Source organism: Ahaetulla prasina, chromosome 3 (genome assembly GCF_028640845.1).
Source record: "Ahaetulla prasina isolate Xishuangbanna chromosome 3, ASM2864084v1, whole genome shotgun sequence".
NCBI lineage: Eukaryota > Metazoa > Chordata > Lepidosauria > Squamata > Colubridae > Ahaetulla > Ahaetulla prasina.
The window spans coordinates 200,613,532-200,635,434 of record NC_080541.1 but is presented as its reverse complement, the minus strand read 5'-3'; the positions used below and the strand labels follow the sequence as shown (position 1 = coordinate 200,635,434).

Genomic DNA, 21,903 nt, shown 5'->3' with positions numbered 1-21,903 from the left:
GAGTCCGGTGAGTCAGAGGATGGGCAAAATGAGGCGGGGCGTCTCCGGGTTCCCTTGGGAGGAGTCCCGGAGCGCTCTCCCTCCGGCGGTGCGGCGGTGCGGCCGACGATGGCGGTGGCGGCGGTGGCAGCGGCGGCGGTGGCAGCGGCGGCGGCCCGGCCTTTTCCAGCGGCTGGGCCTTTTCCAGCAGCGGCAGCGGTCCGGCCTTCTCCAGGCCGGGCGGCAGCGGCCTGGCTGGGCGGCAGTGGCCCGGCTTTTCCAGCGGCGGCGGCGGCGGTGGCGGCCGGTTTTTTCCGGCGGTTTTCCGGCGACGGTGGTCGGCGGCCTGGCTTGGCCCTGCTTCGGGAGGGGCCTAGAGCCTCTCTCCCCTTTGTCCCCCCCTCGTCTGCGGTGCCGGTGGTGTGAGCAGCCTGGCCTTATCCAACAGTGGCGGCGGCGGCCGAGTTCTTCGGTGGCGGCGGCAGCCTGGCCTGGAGGCTCTTTCTCCCCGGCAGCGGTAGTGTCGGTGTCGGTGGCGGCGGTGGCGGCGGCCTGGCTGGACCGGCTTGGCCAAGGCCTAGCCTGTTGGTGGTTGACTGGGTCCGGTGAACTGTGGCATGACCCAGCAAACCCGGCGGGTGAGTGGCCTATTCCAGCTGGAGGCCTGGCTTAGCGGCCACGAAGAGGCCCGACGGTCGCCTTCTTTGTCATCTTGAAGGCTGTCCACGGGTCCAGGGGACGCCCTCGCTACCATCTAGAGGACGTCTATAGACCGTCTATGGGGGGTTTTTGAGTCCTTTGCCCCCCCCCCGGACTTTTGGAGAGAGATGCCTCGTCGGTGGAGCAGCTTGGCCCATTAGGCACGTGTTTCGTCCTCTTTGTCAACTTGAAGGACGATCACGGGCCATGTAGGTACCTTTTTTACCATCTCTGAGGATGCCCATGGGTGGCTGCAAGGGGATCGTCTGAAGACTTTTGGTCCCCAGCTGGGGGGAATTGAGGATGGTCCTGGACAATCCTAGCTTGTCTACTGTAGGACTATATCCTCTCCCCCCCCCTCGTGCCCATAGACCACCCCTCGGGACTGGAGATGAGGGGTTGGAGCTCTGACTGAATCATGGCGGTCTGTTCATCTACCGCCCAAGACCTATATCCCGTCTGTCTTCTACTCGGAACCACTAGTGCGTCAATTTCCATCTTGACAGGTCCAGGATGGGTCCGTTTGCTGGACTTTTATCATGCGGACATTTACAGCGGCTGACCTTCTTACCCTGCGAGATTCCCCTCTCTCGCGGGTCTGGCCCCCCACATTATCGAGGGCCCATCTTGAGGACGGGTTTTGGAACCCCGAGAGATGGCATGCCAAAAATAGGAGACTCAGGGGATTTTTAACTAATTATTTTAATAGGGTTTTTAAAGGGAATTTTAATGGGAATTTTAAGGGGAGGGTGGGAACTGACGGGTCTGGGTTGGAGGGGGGGGGAGGGTAGTGTCGGGTGGGGGTGGGAGGGTTAGGGTGGGTGAGGGGGGTAGCCCGTCGGGAGGGAAACCAGTTCCAGCGCATGCTCGTGGCGACTATCAAATGGGTTCGGAGGTTATGGGGGGGGAGTGTGTTCCTTTGTGTGAGGGTGAGTCTATTTGCACGGTAAGTGGGAGGGGCAGATATGGCGGAAGGGGGGGATCGTATCGACATAGGGGGTCACGCGTTCGATGTCTGCAGGCGATCGCGTGCCCCGATCCCCCTGACTTCTCCCGTTCCCCGGATGGTCAAGACCCTCAGAGCCTGGGCCTGCGTCTGATGTTATGCAACGCACGGTCCGTGGCCAATAAGGCCCCCCTAATACATGATCTGATTCAGGGGGGTGCCGCGGATATTATAGGCGTTACGGAGACCTGGTTGGGCACTGAAGGGGGTGTGCCCCTGGTCGAGATGTGCCCACTGGGTTTCCGTGCATTCCATCAGCCGAGGGCCCAGGGTAGGGGTGGAGGGGTGGCGGTTGCTATTAAAGAGAGTCTAGAGCCGAGGGAGACCACTGTACCTCAGATCGCCGGGTGTGAATCCCTCTTTGTGAGGTGGGGTCATAGATGTCAGATGGGCTTGCTGGTTGCGTACCTGGCTCCTTGCTGCGTGACAGCTGCCCTGCCCGAGCTCCTGGAGGTGCTTGCCGGGGTGGCAGTGGAGCCCCCCAGACTGTTAGTCATGGGGGACTTTAACTTGCCATCTGCCGGCTCGTCATCGACGGTAGCTCGGGAGTTCTTGGCCTCCATGACGGCCTTGGACCTGACTCAAGTAGTGGATGGCCCCACTCACATCGGGGGAGGCACACTGGACCTGATTTTTGTCTCTGGTCAGTGGTTGAGAGATCTGGACTTAAAGGAAATAGTCATTGAACCTTTGTCATGGTCAGATCACTCTCTCCTTCGCCTGGACTTTCTGACCGCTACCCAACACCGCAGGGAGACGGAACCATTACGATGGTACCGTCCCAGGCGCCTGATGGACCCAGAGAGGTTTCGGACGGAGCTTGGGCCACTACCTGAGGGTCTGGCTCACGGCACGGCAGAGGAACTAGCTGCAGCCTGGGAACGGGCTGCGGCTGGGGCTTTAGACCGTGTCGTGCCTTTGCGGCCTCTGACCCGGCGCAGATCCCAACCGGCTCCTTGGTTCTCCGAGGAGCTGAGGGGGATGAAACGCCGGAGAAGACACCTAGAGAGTTCCTGGAGGTCCAGCCGTTCAGAGGCTGATCGGACACTAGTTAGATCCTATACTAGGACCTACCTAGTGGCACTGAGGGAAGCGAGGCGTTCCTACGCCTCCTCCCTCATTGCGTCGGCAGATAACCGCCCAGCTGCCCTGTTCCAGGTGGCCCGCCCCCTCCTTCACCAGGGGGAGCGGGATGACCCATTGCGGGGACGTGCTGAGGAGTTTAACGGTTATCTATACAATAAAATCGTTCAGCTTAGGGACGGCCTGGACCAAAATTGTGGCGATCCAGATGGGGTATCTGAGGGCGGTCTTGGTGATGTTGTTTGGGATGAGTTTGACCCTGTGACTCCCGAGGACATGGACAGGTTGCTGGGTAGATTGAATGCCACCACGTGTTTACTGGACCCGTGCCCCTCCTGGCTGGTGCTGGCCACTCAGGAGGTGACACGAGGCTGGCTCCAGGGGATTACGAGTGCTTCCTTGTTGGAGGGAGTCTTTCCGGCCGCCTTGAAAGAGGCGGTGGTGAGGCCCCTCCTCAAGAAGCCTTCCTGACCCGCTGTTTTAGGTAATTATCGTCGGTCTCCAACCCGCTCGCGCGAAGGTTGTAGAGAGTATGGTGGCATTTCAGTTCCCCTGCACCTGGAGGAAACTGTCTATCTGGACCTGCTCCAGTCCGCTTCCAACCCGGTTACAGCACTGAGACGGCTTTGGTCGCGTTGGTGGATGATCTCTGGAGGGCCAGGGATAGGGGTTATTCCTCTGCCCTGGTCCTATTAGACCTCTCAGCGGCTTTTGATACCATCGACCATGGTATCCTGCTGCGCCGGTTGGAGGGATTGGGAGTGGGAGGCACCATTTATCGGTGGTTCTCCTCCTATCTTTCCGACCGTCGCAGACGGTGTTGACGGGGCAGAGGTCACCCGCGGCGCCCCACTTGTGGGGTCCCGCAGGGGTCAATTCTCTCGCCCCTTCTGTTCAACATCTATATGAAGCCGCTGGGTGAGATCATCAGTGGCTTTGGTGTGAGGTACCAGCTGTACGCTGATGACACCCAGCTGTACTTTTCCACACCGGCCACCCCAATGAAGCTATCAAGTGCTGTCCCGGTGTTTGGAAGCCGACGGGTCTGGATGGGGAGAAACAGGCTCAAGCTCAATCCTCCAAGACGGAGTGGCTGTGGATGCCGGCATCCCGCACAGTCAGCTGAGTCCGCGCTGACTGTCGGGAGCGAGTCATTGGCCCCGGCGGAGAGGGTGCGCAATTTGGGTGTTCTCCTGGATGCACGGCTGTCTATTGAAGATCATTTGACGGCCATCTCCAGGAGAGCTTTCCACCAGGTTCGCCTGGTGCGCCAGTTGCGCCCCTTTCTAGACCGGGATGCCTTGTGCACAGTCACCACGCCTTGTGACGCCTCGCCTGACTACTGCAATGCTCTCACATGGGGCTCCCTTGAAGGGCATCCGGAGGCTGCAGTTGGTCCAGAATGCAGCTGCTGGTGATAGAGGGAGCCCTCGTGGCTCCCGAGTGACACCTATCCTGCGAGGCTGCACTGGCTACCTGTGGCCTTCCGGTGCGCTTCAAGGTGTTGGTGAACGCCTTTAAAGCGCCCATGGCATAGGGCCGGGTTACTTACGGGACCGCCTGCTGCTACCGAATACCTCTCACCGACCCGTGCGCTCTCACAGAGGGACTCCTCAGGGTGCCGTCGGTAGCGACAGTGTCGTCTGGCGACACCCAGGGAAGGGCCTTCTCTGTGGGGCTCCGCCTCTGGAACGAACTCCCCAGGACTTCGTCAACTTCCGGACCTCCGAACCTTTCGCCGCGAGCTCAAAACTTACTTATTTATCTGCGCTGGACTGGGTTAGTTTCTTTTAAGTTATGGGTTTTTAATGGGTTTTATCTCTAAATTTTAATTGTGGCCAATTCAAATAAGTTTTTTACTAGTATTTTAATTGTATCTATAATGTATTTTCATTTTTTACTTGGCTGTGAACCGCCCTGAGTCCTTCGGGAGAAGGGCGGTATACAAATTTAAATAATAAATAAATAAAATAAATAATATAGCAATGGCTATATTAGCACTTAGATTTATACCACTTCATAGTGCCCTACAGCCCTCTCTAAGTGGTTTACAGAATTAGCATATCGCCTCTAACAATCTTGGTCCTCATTTTACCAATCTTGGAAGAATGAAAGGCTGAGTCAACCTTGAGCAGGTCAGGATCGAACTCCTGGCAGTGGGCAGAGCTAGCCTGCAGTACTGCATTCTAACCATTGCGCCACTATGGCTCAGATAATATATTCTTGAAAGTCTGAATGTCCTTCTCTCTCCCTCTCTTTATCTACATGAGAACTATGGAGAGTCTTGTCTGAGATATTTTCTCAGGTTACAATTCTTTCCTGGACTCATGTTTCTTTAATCTGACTACTAGCAGCTCTTCTTCCTGTTCCTCAAGGTTATTTCTTCTTCCCATTACACTAATCTATCTCAGGTTATCATCCCTAAACCTCAGATCTCAAGCCCTCCTTCCACTTCGTGCCAATCAATATCCCCTCCTCCTTTAATGTAGATATTCAGCTGCGCCAAAGCACTCTACATCTCAGACTCTGACAAAAGGAAACACTTCCGGCTAGCCCTGAAGCTGTTCTTCAGCAACGGGCAAGAGGTTGGCACATTCCACAGCAAGCTGATCAAAGTGATCTCCAAGCCCTCACAGAAAAAGCAGTCCCTGAAGAACACAGACCGTAAGTCTTTCCATGAAGAGAAGTTGCTGTGAATCCTTTGGGGTGGCCTTGTTAGCGGGAGAGGTGGTAGACTGGAATACATTACAGAAGGTGCTAGTACATTAAGACAGGTTAGTACATAGGACATGGTTGCTTTGCTTTGACATTTCAGAGAAAAAAATCAAGTAGCTGGAGATGGAAAAGTCCTCTTTCTGAGCCTTTGGAGAGGTGCTGTCACTTAGAACAGGGGTCTCCAACCTTGTCCCTTTAAGACTTGTGGACTTGAACTCTGGGAGTTGAAGTCCACAAGTCTTAAAGGGACCAAGGTTGAGACCCCTGACTTAGAAAAATGAGGGGGTGGTAGATGGTGCTTAGGTAGCTTCTTATGTTAAAGCAGATAACACAGAGCGAAGAGCTGCAGGCCAAGAGAAGGTCTGACCAGCTAGAGGTGCAAAGCTAGGGTCACAATGACAGCCTCTTTATCAATTGAAATCCTACCTGGGTTGTTCAGTTTAAGCCCATCTGTATCTACGCGCCTCGGACTACAATATCAAGATAACTACCGTATTTTTCTATCTATAAGTTGCCCCTATGTATAAGACGCCCCCCTGTTTCATGTAGCTTCTTGTAAGCACACTACCAGCCATCACTGTGCAGAAGCCATCTTGTTAGAGTGAGTAATACAACAAGAACAGGAAATGCATCACAGGAACAATAGAGATGAAAACTAGAGTGGCAGTGCGATACAGGAAACAACTACATTAGAGAGGAACAATAGAGCTGCATCAGTAGTGGGTTTCAATTTCGTCTGCTACCATGGGTGTGTGCACACTCACGCACAATGCTTCTGAGCATGCACAGAGACATCCGGGTGTGGGGGGCGGAGACTCCCGTCGTCACTACTGGTTCGCCCGATTTGGGGCGAACCAGTAGCATCCCACCATTGAGCTGCATATACATAAAATAGAACCTCATCTGGCATGTGCGATCTTTTCCTCTCAGCCTCCTGTGTATAAGACGCCCCTCCATTTTCAAGTAAATGTTTTTAAGAAAAAGTAACATCTTATACATGGAAAAGTACGGCAATAAAAATGTAAATATACACATAAAAATTCCAAACTTGTTCGTCTCTCTTCCTCTCTCTCTCTCTCTCTCCCACTTGCAATTTCCTAGTGTGCATTTTATCTGGGTCAAAGGTCTCTCTCTTCAATCGCCTGCGTTCACAAACTGTCAGCACTCGCTACCTTTTTGTCGAGGGTGATGCCTTCACCGCAAGTGCCCGGCAGTGGGCAGCATTCACACTTCATCTAGGTGAGGCTGGTTTAGGGCAAGCAAAGGTTTAATCATTCATGCTGGAGCCTAACTGCAAATCTGTTTACCCAATTGCTTAATGACGTTTTGACCTTGAGTGGCTGAAGACTATCAAAATGGAGAAAGGCTAAATAAACTTTGATACTGAAGTGAAAGTATACATTATGATTCTATGAGATTGGGCCTAAACCTCCAATAAGCTTTGGAGACAGATGATTTAGCATATCTCATTAACATCTGAAATAGATGTCAGTTTTCTAAAAAGAATGGATGTAACATTATTACCAAAACTAGGAATAAGGACATATATAAGGAAAGTCAAGAAAGTTAATTGATGTCACCACATGGTCATAGAAGCCATCTTGCTTTTTTTGATCTCCCGTGCAGATGTCCTTGATTGTGAAGTTGCTCTTCCATTTCTGGAGATGTGATTGTCTTATTGTTTAAATTGTTTAAATAAACTGTGGCTCCTGAGGACATGGACAGGTTGCTGGGGTGGCTGAATGCCACCACATGTTTATTGGACCCGTGTCCCTCCTGGTTGGTGCTGGCCACCCGGAGGTTACACGAGGCTGGCTCCAGGGAATTGTCAACGCTTCTTTGAGGGAGGGTGTTGTTCCCACTGCCTTGAAAGAGGCGGTGGTGAGGCCCCTCCTCAAGAAGCCCTCCCTGGACCCAGCTGTTTTGGGTAACTACTGTCCAGTCTCCAACCTTCGCTTTGTGGCGAAGGTTGTTGAGAGTGTGGTGGCACATCAGTTACCCCAGTACCTGGATGAATCTGTCTATCTAGACCCGTTCCAGTCTGGCTTCCAACCCGGGTACAGCACGGAGACAGCTTTGGTCGCGTTGGTGGATGACCTCTGGAGGGCTCGGGACAGGGGTTATTCCTCTGCCCTGGTCCTCCTAGATCTCTCAGCGGCTTTTGATACCATCGACCATGGTATCCTGCTGCGGCAGTTGGGGAGTTTAGGAGTGGGAGGCACTGTGTTTCGGTGGTTCTCGTCCTATCTCTCCGACCGATCGCAGACGGTGTTGGCAGGGGGGCAGAGATCGACCGCAAGGCACCTCCTTTGTGGGGTGCCACAGGGTCGGTTCTCTCACCTCTCCTGTTCAACATCTACATGAAGCCACTGGGTGAGGTCATCAGTGGTTTTGGGGTGAGTTATCAACTGTACGCGGATGACACCCAGCTGTACATTTCCACCCCTGACCACCCCAATGAAGCTATCGAAGTGTTGTCTCAGTGTTTGGAGGCCGTGCGGGTCTGGATGGGGAGAAACAGGCTCAAGCTCAACCCCTCCAAGACTGAGTGGCTGTGGATGCCGGCATCCCGGTACAGTCAGCTGCAACCGCTGCTGACTGTTGGGGGCAAATCATTGGCCCCAATGGAGAGGGTACGCAATCTGGATGTTCTCCTGGACAGACGGTTGTCTTTCGAAGATCATTTGGCGACCGTCTCCAGGAGAGCTTTTTACCAGGTTCGCCTGGTTCACCAGTTGCGCCCCTTTCTAGACCGGGATGCCTTATGCATGGTCACTCATGCCCTCGTCACTTCTTGCCTGGACTACTGCAATGCTCTCTACATGGGGCTCCCCTTGAGGAGCACCCGGAGGCTCCAGTTGGTCCAGAACGCAGCTGCGTGGGTGATAGAGGGAGCCACTCGTGGCTCTCATATAACACCTATCCTGCACAGGCTGCACTGGCTGCCTGTGGTCTTCCAGGTGCACTTCAAGGTGCTGGTTACCACCTTTAAAGCGCTCCATGGCATAGGACCGGGATACCTTCAGGACCGCCTTCTGTTACCACATGCCTCCCACCGACCGGTACGCTCCCATAGAGAGAGTCTCCTCAGGGTGCCGTCAGCCAAACAGTGTCGGCTGGTGACCCCCAGGGGGAGAGCCTTCTCGGTGGGGGCACCTACCCTCTGGAATGAGCTTCCCCCAGGACTTCGACAACTTCCTGACCTCCGGACCTTTCGCCGCGAGCTGAAGACGTATTTATTCTTACGAGCAGGACTGGCTTAAAATGGTTTTTTTAATTGGATTTTAAATGGGGTTTTATATTATATTATGTAATATAATCTAACTCGCCTAGAGAGTTCCTGGAGGTCTAGCCGTTCGGAAGCTGATCGGACACTAGTGAAGTCCTATAATAGGACTTACCTAGTGGCATTGAGGGAAGCGAGGCATAGCTACGCCTCCTCCTTCATTGCATCGGCAGATAACCGCCCAGCCGCCCTGTTTCGGGTGACTCGTTCCCTCCTTCACCAGGGGGAGCGGGATGACCCGCTGCAGGGACGTGCTGAGGAGTTTAACGGTTATCTATACGATAAAATCGTTCAGCTTCGGGATGGTCTGGACCAAAATTGCGGTGACTCAGGTGAGACGGCTGAGGGTGGTCTTGGTGACATTTTATGGGATGAGTTTGACCCTGTGGCTCCCGAGGACATGGACAGGTTGTTGGGTAGGCTGAATGCCACCACGTGTTTACTGGACCTGTGCCCCTCCTGGTTGGTGCTGGCCACTCAGGAGATGACACGAGGCTGGTTCCAGGCAATTACGAGTGCTTCCTTGGTGGAGGGAGTCTTCCCGGCCGCCTTGAAAGAGGCGGTGGTGAGACCCCTCCTCAAGAAGCCTTCCCTGGACCCAGCTGTTTTAGGTAACTATCGTCCGGTCTCCAACCTTCGCTTCGTGGCGAAGGTTGTAGAGAGTATGGTGGCATATCAGTTTCCCTTACACCTGGATGAAACTGTCTATCTAGACCCGTTCCAGTCCGGTTTCCAGCCCGGTTACAGCACTGAGACGGCTTTGGTCGCGTTGGTGGATGATCTCTGGAGGGCCAGGGATAGGGGTTGTTCCTCTGCCCTGGTCCTATTAGACCTCTCAGCGGCTTTCGATACCATCGACCATGGTATCCTGCTGCGCCGGTTGGGGGGATTGGGAGTGGGAGGCACCATTTATCGGTGGTTCTCCTCCTATCTCTCCGATCGGTCGCAGACGGTGTTGACAGGGGGTCAGAGGTCGGCTCCGAGGTGCCTCACTTGTGGGGTGCTGCAGGGGTCGATTCTCTCGCCCCTTCTGTTCAACATCTATATGAAGCCGCTGGGTGAGATCATCAGTGGCTTCGGTGTGAGGTACCAGCTGTGCGCTGATGACACCCAGCTGTACTTTTCCACACCGGGCCACCCCAACGAAGCTATCGAAGTGCTGTCCCGGTGCTTGGAAGCCGTACGGGTCTGGATGGGGAGAAACAGGCTCAAGCTCAATCCCTCCAAGACAGAGTGGCTGTGGATGCCAGCATCCCGGTACAGTCAGCTGAGTCCACGGCTGACTGTTGGGGGCGAGTCACTGGCCCCGATGGAGAGGGTACGCAACTTGGGCGTCCTCCTGGATGAACGGCTGTCCTTTGAAGATCATTTGACGGCCGTCTCCAGGAGAGCTTTTTACCAGGTTCGCCTGGTGCGCCAGTTGCGCCCCTTTCTAGACCGGGATGCCCTATGCATGGTCACTCACGCCCTCGTGACGTCTCGCCTGGATTACTGCAATGCTCTCTACATGGGGCTTCCCTTGAAGGGCATCCGGAGACTGCAGTTAGTTCAGAAAGCGGCTGCGCGGGTTATAGAGGGAGCCCCTCGTGGCTCCCGTATGACACCTATCCTGCACAGGCTGCACTGGCTACCTGTGGCCTTCCGGGTGCGCTTCAAGATTTTGGTAACCACCTTTAAAGCGCTCCATGGCATAGGGCCGGGTTACTTACGGGACCGCCTACTGCTACCGAATGCCTCTCACCGACCCGTGCGCTCTCACAGAGAGGGACTCCTCAGGGTGCTGTCAGCCAGGCAGTGTCGTCTGGCGATGCCCAGGGGAAAGGCCTTCTCTGTGGGGGCTCCCACCCTCTGGAACAAACTCCCCCCAGGACTCCGTCAACTTCCGGACCTCCGAACCTTCCGTCACGAGCTTAAAACACATCTTTTTATCTGTGCAGGACTGGACTAGATTTTAAATTTATAGGGGTTTTAAATTGGTTTTAATATTTATATTATTTTTTAAGAATTTTGGCTTTTAGAATAAGTTTTTTAATGGTTATTTTAATTTGTACATAAATGTTTTTATCTGCCTATGAACCGCCCTGAGTCCTTCGGGAGATAGGGCGGTATACAAATACGAATAAACTAAACTAAACTAAACTAAACTATATTTAATTTATAGGCCATATTGAATAAGTTTTTTAAATAGTGATTTTATTGTAGTGTATTGTACTGTTTTTATCTGGCTGTTCACTGCCCTGAGTCCTTCGGGAGAAGGGCGGTATAAAAATTTAAAAAATATTATGATGATGATGATGATGATGATGATGATGATGATGATGATGATGATGATGATGATTTCCAGAGAAGGCAATCATCAGACTGGAGTATGCTGGCTGGGAATTCTAAGATTTATATTCCAATACATCTGGAGGGTATTGCTTTCACTAAACAATGCTTGTTAGCAGCTTGATGGCTAGTTGATATCTTTTTTTAAAATAAGAACTTATTGTTAGGTAATATGTAAATTGTTATGGGATGCCCTCAAATTCAGAAAACTTGGCACACAGTGCACCTAAATTTGGCAACATTGGGTCCACTAACATGTTCCTCAGTTCCATGTCTGTTCTTTGGTAACTCATTTACAAAGAAATTAACGGGAAATTTTAATCTATGTTCCCCACAATGCCTCTGTGTCCTCCAAAAATTCCACTGACCCACAAAGATGAGAGATTCCAAGCTAGGAGAAGGAGGAAAGGAAGAACTAGAAGGAAGAAAGGAAAAACTTCCCACTCCAACACTGGAAGTTTTTAAGAAGACATTGGATAACCGTTTTTCCTAAATGGTATAGGGTTTTCTGCCTAAACAGGGGGTTGGAGTAGAAGATCTCTAAAGCCCCTTCCAACTTTGCTATTTTGTTATTCTGTGAAGAAGGAGTGGGTGTATATGTCTGCATCAGTGCAAAAAGAATGGGTGTATATGGGTGCATCAGTGTTTCAATTCATACTTTGTCTTGAAGCATAATTTGGTTCAATGTACTGAATTACACCATTATATTGGTGGATAAAATAAAAAGCATACTGAAACCTTTTCAGTAATGTCTAGTTTATTTGCAAATATACCAGTGGAGCACAAGTAGTGCCCTCCTACAAGGCAGATGATTTGTGGCTTCACATCAAATAATGGGAAAGGGAGGCTCTGTGGCCCAAGATGCTTTCATCCATTCCTTTGCAACTTGTTCTCATCTTCCTTCTTAGCTTCTCCCCTTACTTCCTACTGTCTCTCAGTGAATGTTTGCTGTTATTTATTATTATTATTATTTATTTATTTATTAAATTTTTATACCGCCCTTCTCCCGAAGGACTCAGGGCGGTGTACAGCCAAAAGATAAAAAACACAGAAATGTACAATTAAAACGACAATTTAAAACCAAGCATATTTAGAAAAAATGGCCACATTTAAAAGTTTAAAATTTAAAATTATAAACCATATAATAATAAAACCCCAGTTAAAATTTTAAAATACTAAAAATATTAAAAATATTATAAATATTAATATTATGCCAGTCCCGCTTGAATAAATAAATTCGTTTTCAGCTCACGGCGAAAGGTCCGAAGATCAGGCACTTGACGTAGTCCAGGAGGAAGTTCGTTCCAGAGCGTAGGAGCTCCCACAGAGAAGGCCCTTCAGCAATCAGTGGCACAGACAGAGTAATAGATTATGGGACCAAAATCACATTATATTTTAAGCACCATTTTTAAAACCCACTTTGTCATTCAATACAGTGCTGTGGTTAAGTCCAGTTCCTGCTCCTTGTCATCATCTTTTAGTCTTTCTCTCCCTTTGTTTTTCTCTCCTTTTCTTTTGTTAAGCAGATGAGTTCTGTTCTCAATCCAAGGGCGAGTTTCCACTGCGGGAAGTCTACATTCGGTATGGTTCCAGAGTAAGGCTTATCTGTACAACTACTGGGCTAGCACTGCCTCCTCTGGTAAGGTTTCAGTAATAACTTGGAAGAAAAAAACCACTGCAGAAGTAACACTTTGGAATAGTCTGTAACTTTACAATAGTATCTTGGTACTTGCACTCATCATCTTCTCTCTTAATCCTATACCTATACAAAAGTATAGGTATACATAAAACAGAGATATTCGACAGTCGTAATATAAGAGGATTGCTGCAGACTAATAGAGAAGCAGAAATACCCACAACAAATGTAAAAAGATGTGGTTGTGCAATTGTAGCCCCTTTTGTATAGGGATCATCCATGTGATACACATAAAAATGGATGAGCTTCCTTCTTGACTTTTTGGGATTTTCTTCACAGACACTGACAGATACAGACAAAGAGAAGAGACTATATCAGTGACATTTTTTTTTTTTTGTTTACATTTATACCCCGCCCTTCTCCGAAGACTCAGGGCGGCTTACAGTGTATAGGGCAATAGTCTCATTCTATTTGTATATTTTTACAAAGTCAACTTATTGCCCCCCCCAACAATCTGGGTCCTCATTTTACCTACCTTATAAAGGATGGAAGGCTGAGTCAACCTTGGGCCGGGCTTGAACCTGCAGTAATTGCAGGCTTTTGTGTTCTTAATAACAGGCCTTACCAGCCTGCGCTCTCCGGCCCTTCAATATTTAAATATTTAAATATCTAGTCAAAACATTTCTGATATCACTAGGAACATTTATTATATTCTTGACAATTGAGATACTGCTAAGCATTCCATTTACTCTCACACATGCTGTACTTCCATAATATACTGTTATCACATTCAGCATCTTACCTTCAACTCCATATTCATTCAAGAATCCATAGTATTTAATATTTGCTAACAATAATGATTTTAGAGGCTTATTGTTTTAGTTTTGTTGTATGCCGCTCAGAGTCATTTGCTCTTAAGATGCGCAGCTCTATAAATTAAATAAATAAATTAAAAGCCCAGGCTGTTTGCTTGCCATATGCTTTTTTAAATAAATCTAACCTTCATACTTCTCTCTTGACAAAAATCTGTTCTGCAAACATTTTGTCTAGTGTAAAGTTGCGCTATATTTTTCCAAATTTTCCAAATTTTTTTGATGTCTAGACCTTTTTCAGTCAGAGTTGCGAAGACCTCTGGAGGAACTGGGTTGGTCCGTATCCATTCTATTTATTTATTTATTTATTTATTTATTTTGTCACAACAATATATGTAACTATCATACAGAAAGGTTATATAGTATATAAAGGTATAGAAGAAAAGAAAAACAATAGGATAGAAACGGTAGGCACATTTGTGCGCTTATGCACGCCCCTTATGGTCCTCTTAGGAATGGGGTGAGGTCAATAGTAGAAAGTTTTTGGTTAAAGCTTTTAGGATTATGAGAAGAGACCACAGAGTCAGGCAAAGTATTCCAAGCACTGATGATTCTGTTACAGAAGTCATATTTTCTGCAATCTAGATTAAAGCGGTTGACATTAAGTTTAAATCTATTGGTTGCTCTTGTATTATTGCAATTAAAGCTGAAGTAGTCTTTGACAGGAAGGACATTACAATAGATGATTCTATGAGTTAAACTTAGGTCTTGTCGAAGGCGATGGAGTTCCAAGTTTTCCAAGCCCAGGATTTCAAGTCTAGTGGGATAAGGTATTCTAGTCCTCCTTGACCTCTAAGTAGCTTTAAATACTATTGATCATAATCTCCTTCTTGACAAACATAAGAGACTAGAAGTGTTGGAGTCTGGGAAAGTTACAGTGATTCTTCTTCCTCTGGATTCAGCTCCAAATGATTTTGTGTGGAAGGGGCTCACCTTTAAGTCTCTAAAGAGTGAGGTGTCAACCTGCAAAATGACTTCAGCTGAAGCCATTTTTTTCTCATGCTTACTTCTTTTTTGTTCCTTGGTTGCCATTTATGGGGGAGGGGGTTTAGGAATGCAGTGCCTCAGCTGCTAGTCCAAATATCTAACAGCTGGCATGTGCACCAAGGCCATGTCAATGGACACCTGTCGGAGCTGAGCAGGAGCCTTTGACTGATTTGATTGGCCCATTTGACCTAAAAGCCACAGTGGAGGGGATAATCCTATTCTTTGAACTATCCCTAAGTATGGGAACTGTTTAGAGCTAGCGTCACTTTTCCAACTGCTGAAACGATAAAGGACTTTCAGAACCTAACCCAAATGTCAGAGTCCTGACTTCCCTGAGTTCATTGATCAGAATGATAACATGTGTTCCTGCTCTTATTTAACATCAACATGAGGTTGGTGGGTGAAGTCATCCAATGGCCCATATTTAGGTATCATCAATATATTGTTATACATGTTCAAATACAATTGGTTGATGAGTGATATCAAGGTGCTTTCTCAGCATCTAATGGAAAGGACAGGGTCAGGCTTAATTTGACAAGACTGAGCAACTATAGGTTTGGGAACCTCCCATAGCTGGTGCACAATTTTTTGGGGGGGAGGACTCTTGGTTGTAAGTTCCCATTCAAAGAGTAGATAGTAGTCGTGGTTGGAGGATTTTGCATCCGTCCCGAGTACAATGGGATGGCCCTACTTTGCATAGCTTGCCATTTTTGTTCCTATTCTGCCCTCTGAAGCACAGTTTTAAAAATCTGAACTCAGCTGCAAAGGTTTTTTGTTCTCTTTTGAGCTTTTGTTATGTCTATTTATTCTTGAGATCATTCGCAAAGTTGCTAAGCAATCGGTAATGTTGGATGTGGATGAACCCGTTTCCCAGTTGCATAAATGTGCATTCCAGTTTCATGGGAGTGATAGGATGTACCTCTGCCTCTCAACAGAGAAAGTAATCCAGTACCAGGTAATGTGGTTGTGGTTTTGTTCCAGTAACCAACCTAGCTTGGAATTAAGTATAATGCAGGTAGCCACAAAGTTTGAAGTTGTTCAAGTTGTTTGAGTATAAACAAGGATGTTCTTGCTTGTAGTCAGAGGAAAAAATCCAATCAACAAATGAGAAGTGAAAGCAAATATGAGCAAATAAGTACCCCCCCTTCCCCATCTTCCTTAATCTTCAAGAATAAACAAATCTTTTGAGCTGGTAAAACTTCTGGGAGTGCTCAGGCTCCATATATAATTTAGACCTCTAGAGAACTAGTTTTAGATACCTGTGAAATTTACCTCCTATCCATAGAGGGTATAGAGAATGGCCATGATGTACATTGTCACTCTTCCCTTCGTGTGTTCAGTATGTGCATAAGACTATCTGAATAGACCACGCTGATACCACTTCCCTTTTTACGACAAAAATTGGGACCTATCAGAAGGAAAAGTGCATGATTCACTATATCACTATATTAATTGACCACAACTGGAGAATTACAGATGGCTATTTTCATTCCCCCTGAGCACACTGAAATAATTGCCAAAGCTTGACCAAGATTTATCTGAATTGGATGTGATTACAGTTTCCCATGGCCATAATCAAGGCCACTACAGCAACACAGAAATGGGAAAATTAATTGGGGAGATACTTTAAAAAAGCCCTTGCTCTTTTTTGTTACAAGGTCAAAATACTGAAACGGAAAGTTGAAAGTTTATGTGACCTCTATAATTCCACTGTTTTAACCATTCAAGCGCTTCATTATTTCACTAACATCATTCTATAAAACATTAGTATAAAATGGCAACTACCATACCAATCAGGCTTTAGGCTTACCCAATCTGCCATTCACAATAACTGGACTACGGGATCCCTAGCTAGCATGGAAATTTGTACGGTCAGTGCAGTCAGTGCTGTCTTAGTTGCCTTAGTACAGTGATGTTCAAACTTTGCAATTTTAACTCCCAAAATTCCCAGTGGGCATGTTGAAGTCTATACTTCCGAAAGTTGCCAAGTTTGAAAAGGATTGCCTTAATTCCATTCCTTAGCTCTAAGTAGAAAGAATCTTCTTTCAAAGTAAGACAAGCTGGCTCCATTTCTATTGCATTTTAATCAAGACGTTGCTGGCTTTTAAGTAATTTTATTATTACTTTGGATTGTTTTTAATAAATCTATCTACTGGTATCTATCTCTCCGCTTTGTATTTGTGGTGATTTTATAGAATAATTGCATTTCAGTAGGCAGAAAAGTGATTTATAATTCCATTGATGAATATATTCAAAGTTGATATTTATTGCTATGCAGGCATCTCCCTGTCCCAAAGAAATAAACCGAGAATTGCTGAATGACAGTTCCTGTTGGACCATCATTGGGACAGAGGCTGTGGAATACTCATTCAGCCTTAACCCAACCAGCATCCAGAATCCATTGGGTCCTGTCCCTCTTATAACAACCTTGGAGGTACATAGAGTTTTTTTCCCCATGCCTTGCTGCTTTGTGGGAAAAAAATCAAAACATTGGCTATTTCATCTTAATAACTTTATTCCCAGCCCTAACAACAAAAACTGAAGATTCATTTAGTCTTCCTTTCCTTGAAATGGCAATAAAAGATTGTGCGGAGTGTATTAAAGTATTCTTTACTTCTACAACCATCTCTACCAACAGCTTAGATAGAAAGTTCCGTTTTCACTGAATCAGAAACTGGCAATCTGTAGGAATTAATTAATATAGAATGCACAGACTAATATGGAGTTCCTTGGGGAACAGAAAGCAGCAACTGAAGTGTGGCTGCAGAAAGATATGTTTATTGATGAGACTAAAATGAAGGATTACATTAAATGAAGAACACATTACATTGTGTTCTTCCATATCTTGGAGGCATTCAGATGGGAGGCATAAAAGTAACCTGACAGGTTTTTCTGTTCTCTTAATGCAGTTTGGAAACTACATTATATGAACCATATCAAAGTCTTTTGTTTTTCCATTTAAATTATTTATTTAGTACTATGACTTCTACAAGCGTCAATACATTTTACCACCACCACCCCACTTCCAAAGCATGGCTCAGATATATCAGAAAACTGGGAAACCACATTTCTCCAGGTATTCAACACTCAGCCCTAGATTTAATGGATAGTGTTTATGACAACAAGTGTTACAGTTCCATAATCTCTGGAGAGCTTTAAGTTTTCCAGCCCATCGACATTACAGAAGTTATAGACTTCTGTGCAAAGCCAAAAAGCCTTCTAGGTCAAAAATATGAGTATCTTTGCTTTAAAGTCCACAGAGGTGCAAAATTAGGACAAAGTGCTGGGAGGGAAGGCTATATTGTACCTTCATGATAAGATGGATGATCCAATGTTTGGGTTTGTTTTTCACAGCTGACCGGTGGAGGGGATGTGGCAATGCTGGAAGTCCAAGGCAACTATTTCCATGCAAACATGAAAATTTGGTTTGGAGATGTGGAAGCTGAGACTATGTACAGGTAAAGCCGATACAGACTGTCCTGAAACCACAGCATGATCAGTGGGGCAAGTCTCCCGGCCACTATTCTTTGCACAACCTCCAAAAGCATCTCTTCCAGAGAAATCAGGAGTGAGTGAAATGGATCGCTGCAATATTGGTTGTTGTGTTTAGTAATTCAATTTTTTTTTACTTATACCGGTAGTAAGGCAGCACCTTCTAAAATCTCAAGTTCCTTATGCCTGACAAATAAAAGAGAGATAACTAAATCACACAGCAGCAGCAATGTAATTGTATGGTTTCTGTGAAAAGAGGACAAACACTCCCTTTCTGATAAGTTTGGAAACAGGATCCCCAAATCTCCAATTTTTATTTCATGTATATAATGTCAGGCATCATGTGGCTGATACCAGATCTATCACATAAATTTACTTAAATTTATTAAGTAAATTTATTGCCAAAACTATAAAAACTACAAAGAAAAATTCCATTCACTGTGAAGTAGAAAACCCAAGCCTTCTTTCCAGTAAAATCAACATTTCAACAATATGCCTCTTTCTCTTGGCTGTACAATACAACCAGCTCAAGGTCTCTTATTTCTGATGGAGGAAAGGTTAATGGAAAGCTACTATAATGAATAAGTCTAGGGTTCAGATTGTTTGCTTCTGACTTTGCCCAGACTAGTTCTCGTAGACAGTGTATTTTGCTAGAAAATCAAGATGAAGTGTATAAAGGTATCTCATTTTCATCCACAAGACAACACTCCATGATGGGTTAGCCCAGGGGTGTCACACTTGCGGTGTCACGTTCTCATCACATGACATATCGTGACTTTTTCCCCCTTTGTTAAACTGGGGTTGGCATGGCCAAGGCATGATGTATCCGTCCTGCAGGCCGCGAGTTTGACACCTCTGGGTTAGCCTGAAAGATAAAGACTGGAGAGCTTCAGGACTGAATGTGGACAATCAGAATGTGTCTGTATGAGTCTAACAGACTTAGCATCCGTGTATGGTCAAAAAAGTCAGGATGACAGATGGTGAGCTCAAACCATTTTTTTAAGTGCAGTGCACATGCAGTAGACATAAAAGCCCAGATGGAGCTTTGATTGCAAAGTTCTTTCCTCTTTTAACATCTCCCAAGGTCAGGTTTTTTTCCCCCCCAAACCTATCCATAATGGAATCTTTTGCTAGTCCCAAACTAGATACTTACGAATGGTTTTGAATTGTCTGAAATGTTAATTAATTGACCAGTCTGTTCTCTCTTGCTACTTTTTCTTACATTTATTTTAAATACTAAAACATAGTGCAGTCAATTTTAATTTTGTATTCCACATCCTCTGTGGAGATTAAGAGAAAACTAGTAAGCACAGAATGCCAGCACATTTCAACAATATACTTTTGTTGCTTCTATAACCCAAATAGGCTTTTTCTAGCCCATTTCCTTTTGGCTATCTTGTAACTAAGATAAATGATAAAATGGTGGCTCTTGTTCAAAAGAATTTTATTAATTTTTTTTTGGGGGGGGGACTTATTAGATTTTGGGTTGGAGTTAACATCAAGCATTAAGAGTTCTTATATCTGTTATATAGGTGTAGCACACTGCACAAAGTCATTAACATAATGCAGAAAAGATACAAAATTCAGACAAGGTTCAAAATCAGACAATGAAATCCTGCATCCTACGCTAACCAAACCAAACCAAGCCAAAGGCTTACTTAATGCAGCATCCTTCTTTTCACATTGCTCAGCCAGGTACCAATTGGAAACCCATATTCAAGAAATACGTAGAAGACTTTCTTTTTTCCACAAGAGATATATATGAAGCCATGGCTTATGGAAATGTTCCACAGCTAAACAAATAGATGTCCCCATTTGGTGTTGCGTTTGGATGTCCTGTTTACAAAATAGTCCTGGAAAGTTGGCCTATGTAGAGCTGCAAGGAGGGAGAGTAACTGCCATTCCGCTTTGCCTGTGCAAGTTCCACAGATAAAAAGAAAGCACATTTTGAAACAGCACTAAAACGCACACTCTCCCCTTTTTTATTTACACAAACCTTTTGATTACAACCACTATCCCAATTTAACTGCTTGAAAAATCGAGGGAGTCTATCCTGGGATGGGAGTGGGGAGGAGAAAAGGCATGTGTTATTGATATTTATATAAATCAGTAGTGGCAGTGGTGAAATCCAATTTTTTTTACTACCAGTACTGTGGGTGTGGCTTGGTAGGCATGGTGTGGCTTGGTGAGCGTGGCTTGGTGGGCGTGGCAGGGGAAGGGTGCTGCAGAATCTCCATTCCAACCCCATTCCAGGAGAAGGATACTGCAAAATCTCCATTCCCACCCCATTCTGGAGCCAACCAGAGATGGTATTTACTGGTTCTCTGAACTACTCAAAATTTCTACTACCGATTCTCCAGAACCTGCTGGATTTCACCCCTAAGTAGTGGGTTTCTACCGGTTTGCCCTGGTTCGGGCAAACTGGTACTGGCGGTGGCGGGAGGCTCCGCCCACCTGCCCGGATGTTATCACGGATGCTCTGCACATGCGCAGAAGTGCCACAAGCGAAGCAAGCCCACATACATGCGCGGTCCCAGTTCCGAACCAATAGCGAAGGTAAGTGGAACCCACTACTGATATAAATATGTGTGCATGCACACACTCAAACCCATAAATGAATTTGGTTTTGTTTCTGTTTAGGAATTCCAAGTCGTTAGTGTGTGTTGTTCCTGATATCTCTGCATTCAGCCCTGATTGGAGATGGTTGCGATACCCAATCACTGTCCCCCTTCTGCTACTAAGGAACGATGGTCTGATTTATTCCAGTATATTCAGCTTCACATATACACCAGAACAGAGTTTTCTGTGTGGCCAACCCTTCCTGCCAGAGATGGTGCAGGATTCTGACACCTTGCTCAGTACCATCCATCAAGAATTCACTAAGACAAATTATCACCTTTTCATGCAAAGTTAGAACTGGAGCTGTATGGTCACCATTGTTTGGCTAGAGCAGAAATTGTGGCAAATACATGGTTTTTATAAAATTATGGAGTGTGGTTTTTCTAAAATAGGATCATATGAACATTTTATTTTTAAATCGTGCTCTGTACACATATTAAAGCATACCGCTCTGTGCTTCAACACAAGAAGGCCAGGAATTACTTAATAGCAATGCATTGCTTTAGTAGGGAACAAGATTGCTGGCTTTTTATTCTCTATTTGGCATCTTAAAGAGTATGATTCACAGTTGAATATACTATTAATATATATTATACAATTCTGTGTAAATTTAATATAATTGTAACTGCATCAGCATAAGCAGAGAAACTCATGTTGCATATTTATCTACTAAAACACAGCAACAGCAAGCAATTCTAGTGCTCATGTCACAGTGATAGTTTTAATGTAAATGTGAGATTTGGTAAAAGGGTGCATTCAGGCATTTGCAAGGCTGGAGATAAAAATATCAGAACTGTTGTCACAACTGCTTTTTTTAAAACTTCTTTATTTTATTTGCTTGTGTGGTTTTATTTATTGAAGATAAAAAAAAAATTGTTGGAGGGTTGTATTAGAAGACCTCCAAAGTCCCTTGCAACTCTCTTATTCCAACAAGAGCCGTGGTGGCACAGTGATTTGAATGTAGTATCGCAGGCTAATTCTGCCAACTGCCAGGAGTTCGATTCTGACCGACTCAAGCTTTCCATCCTTCCGAGGTCAGTAAAATGAGGACCCAGATTGTTGGGGACCATATACTGACTCTGTGAACCGCTTAGAGAATGGTCTTGCTATTCTGTTAGTCTGTTGGGCAGTTGAAGGGAATTGTAGTTAGACCAGTTTCTGCTGAAGAGAAATGTATTCCTCTTCACCTCCCTTTGGTTTT

The 21,903-nt window shown here is 46.2% G+C and overlaps 1 protein-coding gene across 1 annotated transcript in view; it reads left to right on the top strand.

Moving 5' to 3' along the window:
• RBPJL (recombination signal binding protein for immunoglobulin kappa J region like) overlaps positions 1-21,471 on the top strand; it is a 42,503-nt gene extending 21,032 nt beyond the window's left edge. The window contains exons 6-12 of the mRNA XM_058176697.1: positions 5,257-5,431; positions 6,584-6,721; positions 12,623-12,735; positions 15,406-15,546; positions 16,870-17,025; positions 17,946-18,049; positions 20,724-21,471. Coding sequence (XP_058032680.1) covers positions 5,257-5,431; positions 6,584-6,721; positions 12,623-12,735; positions 15,406-15,546; positions 16,870-17,025; positions 17,946-18,049; positions 20,724-20,997 — 1,101 coding nt within the window. The 3' untranslated portion in view covers positions 20,998-21,471. The remainder of the gene's footprint in view (positions 1-5,256; positions 5,432-6,583; positions 6,722-12,622; positions 12,736-15,405; positions 15,547-16,869; positions 17,026-17,945; positions 18,050-20,723) is intronic.
• Positions 21,472-21,903: the final 432 nt, after the last annotated feature.